This window comes from Cyprinodon variegatus, unplaced genomic scaffold (assembly GCF_000732505.1).
Source record: "Cyprinodon variegatus isolate N-32 unplaced genomic scaffold, C_variegatus-1.0 Scaffold163, whole genome shotgun sequence".
Taxonomy (NCBI): Eukaryota; Metazoa; Chordata; class Actinopteri; order Cyprinodontiformes; family Cyprinodontidae; genus Cyprinodon; species Cyprinodon variegatus.
The window spans coordinates 884249-889220 of NW_015150616.1; the positions used below are offsets into that span (position 1 = coordinate 884249).

General features: G+C 38.1%; 1 protein-coding gene across 1 annotated transcript in view; it reads left to right on the forward strand.

Moving 5' to 3' along the window:
- LOC107086818 (caspase-8-like) overlaps positions 1-1702 on the forward strand; it is a 4676-nt gene extending 2974 nt beyond the window's left edge. Inside the window, exons 3-5 of the mRNA XM_015378022.1 lie at positions 554-671; positions 765-1305; positions 1462-1702. Of these exons, the coding sequence (XP_015233508.1) occupies positions 554-671; positions 765-1305; positions 1462-1627 (825 nt within the window). The 3' untranslated portion in view covers positions 1628-1702. The remainder of the gene's footprint in view (positions 1-553; positions 672-764; positions 1306-1461) is intronic.
- The last annotated feature ends 3270 nt before the right edge of the window (positions 1703-4972 follow it).

Sequence of the window (4972 nt, forward strand, 5' to 3'; positions counted from 1 at the left end):
AGAATGAGGTAGGATCCAGCCGGTGGGCTGCCAACAGGAAGCGGCGGGGGCCGCCCAGAGTGTCGCAGAGGCTGCAGCCCTTAGAGGATGGAGAACAAGCAGGAGTGAAGCAGGTGAATGAAATGAGTAAACCAGCCAGTCATCAGCACCAAGATTATAACAAGTTCAAAGTACTCCACTGTGTGGATCGCCTTGAAGATGAGAGAAACATTGACACGACCCTCTTCCTCTTCTGACCTAAACCCAACTGAGAACTTGTGGGCCCTTCTTAAATCTCAGTTTTACTTTCTTAAATATATTTAGGTTAGGGATTTATTAATATCTTGGAATGACCAAGAGAATTGTTTAAAAATATAAATCCTCAGAACTACTACTTGCCTAATAATTGTGCACACTGTGTATATTGTGGAAGTGTTTAATAAGTCAAATATGGTATTTGACATTTCGAGTTGGGGATCTTTCTAAAGGAAAATGTGTAGAGAATACTTTCATAGAATACTTTCTTTGCTGTTTTATTTAACTGTTTGTATCACATAGTTTTAATTTGTTGTAGGACTTTTATAAAATAAACAGCGAGCCTGTTGGTTGCTGCCTGATCATAAACAACGAGAAATTCCCGAGCCTATCTGTTGAGAACGGAAAACTGAGAAGAGGAACAGACAAAGATGCTGGTGTGTTATTGTTGTTCATTCAATTTTTTTCTTTACTTTATCTCATTTAATGTTTGCTAAACTGTAATTTCTCTCTTAAACATAATCCTATAGAAAGCCTGGCAAAGGTGTTCAGCTGGCTGGGCTTCAGAGTGCTGATGTGTAAAGACCAAACTAAGGACAGGATGGATCAGACACTGCAGTGCTTTGCTTCTCCTGGTGATGCCATCCAGGTGCAGGACCTGGTCATCAAAGAATGGTCTGAGAACCGCTTCACTGACCTTCAGCAGCTCCCTCACCATGGCGACGTATTTGTTTGCTGCATTCTGACCCACGGAGCTCAGGGTGTAGTTCTGGGTACAGACTTAGAGCCTCTTGAGATTAAAGAAATTAAACATTTTTTTGGGGCCACTGATCAGTCGCCCCTCACCGGCAAACCCAAAGTGTTCCTGATCCAGGCCTGCCAGGGACCTAACATGCAACAGAGAGTGTTGCTGAATGATCTGGAGGAGGACAGTTCCACCTCCATCCCTGAGGCAGCAGATATTCTGGTTGCTCTATCCACTGTTGAAGATTATGTATCTCTTAGGGATGAAGACGAAGGAAGCTGGTTTATCCAGTCTGTGTGTGAGCAGCTGTTGGAGCAATGCCCCGGGTAAATAAAATACCTCAAAACACCCAATTATATGCCTTATATCAAATATCTCCTATTTTATAATCCCAATGCATCACTTAGCGCTCTCTATTGTTTGATTTTGGCTTTTTTTTTTCTATCTCTGTGCTGCTACATTGACATCTAATCTAATTTCAGGGGTGAGGACATAATCTCCATTCTCCACCATGTAAATGACCAAGTGTGCAAGAAAGAGGGCTCTATATATAACAAGAAGCATAATACATATATTCGAGCAAAACAGGCACCTGAGCTGCACTCCACTCTGAGGAAGAAACTGGTTCTTTTGCCAAAATCCACATAGAGAGCCACAACTTCTGCAGACAGTTCTGGCTTTTGTTCCTTTTAACCCTGAAAATGTTTGACAGAAATATTATCCTTTTTTTTAAATAAATTCTGTAATTTTCCAACTGATTTTATATTAAGTCACATTTTTTTAATTTTGAACCAAACTTGAATAAAATGCTTTAGCCAGTGGTGGTTGGTGTTGGGTTTCTTTTTCATCAGCTCCAAATATCTAACACGGATCAACTGCAGAGCTACTCAACAAATAGATGGATGATTTAAATGTGTTTAAAAATATACATCCATGTTAATTTTCTTCCTCCATGTATTTATTAAAGTTCACATATAATGAAAACCTTACCTACATGGGTATTATTTGGACATTTTGGCTCAATGAAATTAAATCTGACTGAATATTTGATTTCATATATAAATAGAGAGAGAGAGAGAGATTTAATTTCACTTTGGATTATCAATGTTATATATTTTCTTTAGGCTTTCTTTTTTAAAAGAAAAATGATAAATAGCAACAAAAAAAAGTCCAAGACATCTTCTAAGGACCTGTTGGTACTTATTCATATGTCTGGCCAAAGTGGCAGATTTGGCCCCATGAAGTTTTGCAGGAATATATTTCTATTATAAAAATATAGTGTTTTTTAATCTATCTTGCCGGTGCTTAAGGTTTTGAGCTAAGATTTTGTTCTTAACGTCTTCTGCTATGTGATGAATAAAGCGTTTTAACAGAAATAGTTCATTCATGTGATCTAGGATATGTAATTTTAGTGTTAATTTCTGGGCAGATTATATCACCTTCCCCAGACTTAGCCTAACTCTCTCCCTCTACAGCATGGGGAACGTACCTCTTCACTCTTCCTTTAAACTTTAAGACCTTAATTTCCAGAATAAATGAACTCACTTTCATTTAAGAAACACAAAGATGAACCACTGAGCAACACTGGCTCTGTCCTAAAAGATTAGACACTTCTGACAAAGACAACAGTTGTAACTCATTTTCTGGATAACTGGGAGTCATTAGGCTCTGACTCCACACAGAGTCCACATCAGATTCTTCAATCAGCTTTGTTGAACAATCCTCTCTTGCTGCAGTTATCCTATTACACGTCTTTAGAACTGACTTGTTGTGACTTTCCTTCAAATGGAGGATATCAGTGATAATTTCCCATTCAGAAGTTTTCCACGATAATATAGGCTTGTGACCAAAACACATTTTAATTGTGTAACAGCTTCATTTTTGGGGAGGAAAACTTGATTTTTAGTGGCAAACAGCCATTATTACCTAGATTTGAAAAAAATAATTGCTATAAATAAAGTGTTTTAATTCTGAAGTTAATCCGCTTATTGGAAATATTTCAATGTAATGAATTTATATCTGTGTTCCAAGTTGATTATGTACATTTTGGATCATTAATGTTGGCATTTTAAATAATTCACTATGAGAAGAGCCAGAGCACAGCCTGAGTCAGCAATAAAGAAGCATTTAAGGTGAATTTTTTTAATTTATTTTCTTCACACATTTCACTTCCGAGACCGCAGGTGTCCACATTCTGTCTGTGGGGAGATTAAGGTTTAAAAGATACAGTCAAAAAAGGATAATTTGACGAAATGCATAGAGTGTGGTTTGCTGTTGCTCCCATTCTCAAAACCTCCGATGACTTTCAGTTCAGCTAAGAGGTCATCAAACAAAGATCTGAGAAGGTTAGCAATGCCACAGAGCCACGAAAGGTGCTCATATGCATCAGTTCCCTCTTAAAAGAGGAAAGTTAAAACCGATGGAAAGAAAAGAAGGTTGAGAATATTGTTTTGTGAATTGTAAAATAGAGAACTAGAAACCACATCCCTGTAGCAATGATTAAAAAACAATTTTTAAATAAACATCTTTGTGTACAAAAATAAACATAGGACAAGAAACAAACACAAAAGATGAAACAAGGAGTATCAAGGATATTGGTATCTACAGTTAAACATTCAGAACAGAGAAAAAAAATTTAAAACAAATTGACATTATAGTAAATTAAATATATTGATTGATTTAAGGCTCTGTTATGTATTTAATAGCTTTATTGTTTGTAGTTTTGGAAATAGTGAATGGCTTTAATTCCATTTCTTTAACCCATATTGAAAAAAGGGTAAGGACTAGGAGGACTTATTATTGAATAAAAATTTTAGTGCCAAATAATTCTACCCTTAAAAAAATCTTCAGATGATTCAATTGTTTTCTGCAGTTGGAAGTTTCTGATGACTTCCTATCACATTTTCATATGTTCTTCAGGTAATTTCAGCTTTTTTCATTCAGCAAAAGCATTCCCACTTTGATGTTTCTCCGAAACAGCTTTTTCTAGTCTCATTTAATGTTTGCTAAACTGTTATTTCTCTCTTAAACATAATCCTATAGAAAGCCTGGCAAAGGTGTTCAGCTGGCTGGGCTTCAGAGTGCTGATGTGTAAAGACCAAACTAAGGACCAGATGGCTCACACACTGCAGTGCTTTGCTGCTCCTGGTGATGCTGTCCATCTGCAGGGCATCCAGGAATGGTCTGAGAACCGCTTCACTGACCTTCGGCAGCTCCCTAACCATGGCGATGTATTTGTTTGCTGCATTCTGACCCACGGAGAAGCGGGCGTAGTTCTGGGTACAGACTCAGGGCGTCTTGAGATTAAAGAAATCAAAAGGTTTTTTAGGGCCACTGATCAGTCGCCCCTCACAGGCAAACCCAAAGTGTTCCTGATCCAGGCCTGCCAGGGACATGGAAGACAGCAGAGAGTGTTGCTTAAAGATCTGGAGGAGGACAGTTCCACATCCATCCCTGCGGCAGCAGATGTTCTGGTTGCTCTATCCACTGTTGAAGATTATGTATCTTTTAGGGATCCAAATCAAGGAAGCTGGTTTATCCAGTCTGTTTGTAATCAGCTGCAGCAGCAATGCCCTGGGTAAATAAAATACCTCAAACAACTCTTTCTTACATGTCTTAAAGGTCTTAATGTCAAATATCTCCTATTTTATAATCTCAATGCATGACTTGGCGCTCTCTATTGTTTGATTTTGGCATTTTTTTTTCTATCTCTATGCTGCTACATTGACATCTAATCTAATTTCAGGGGTGAGGACATAGTCTCCATTCTCCACCGTGTAAATGACGAAGTATGCAAGAAAGAGGCCCCGACTTATCAAGGTCCAGCAAAACAGGCACCTGAGCTGCACTCCACTCTGAGGAAGAAGCTGGTTCTTTTTCCAAAATCCACATAGAGAGCCACAACTTCTGCAGACAATTCTTGCTTTTGTTCCTTTCAACCCTGAAAATGTTTGCCAGAAATATTATCCTTTTTTTATTAAATGCTACAGGTGC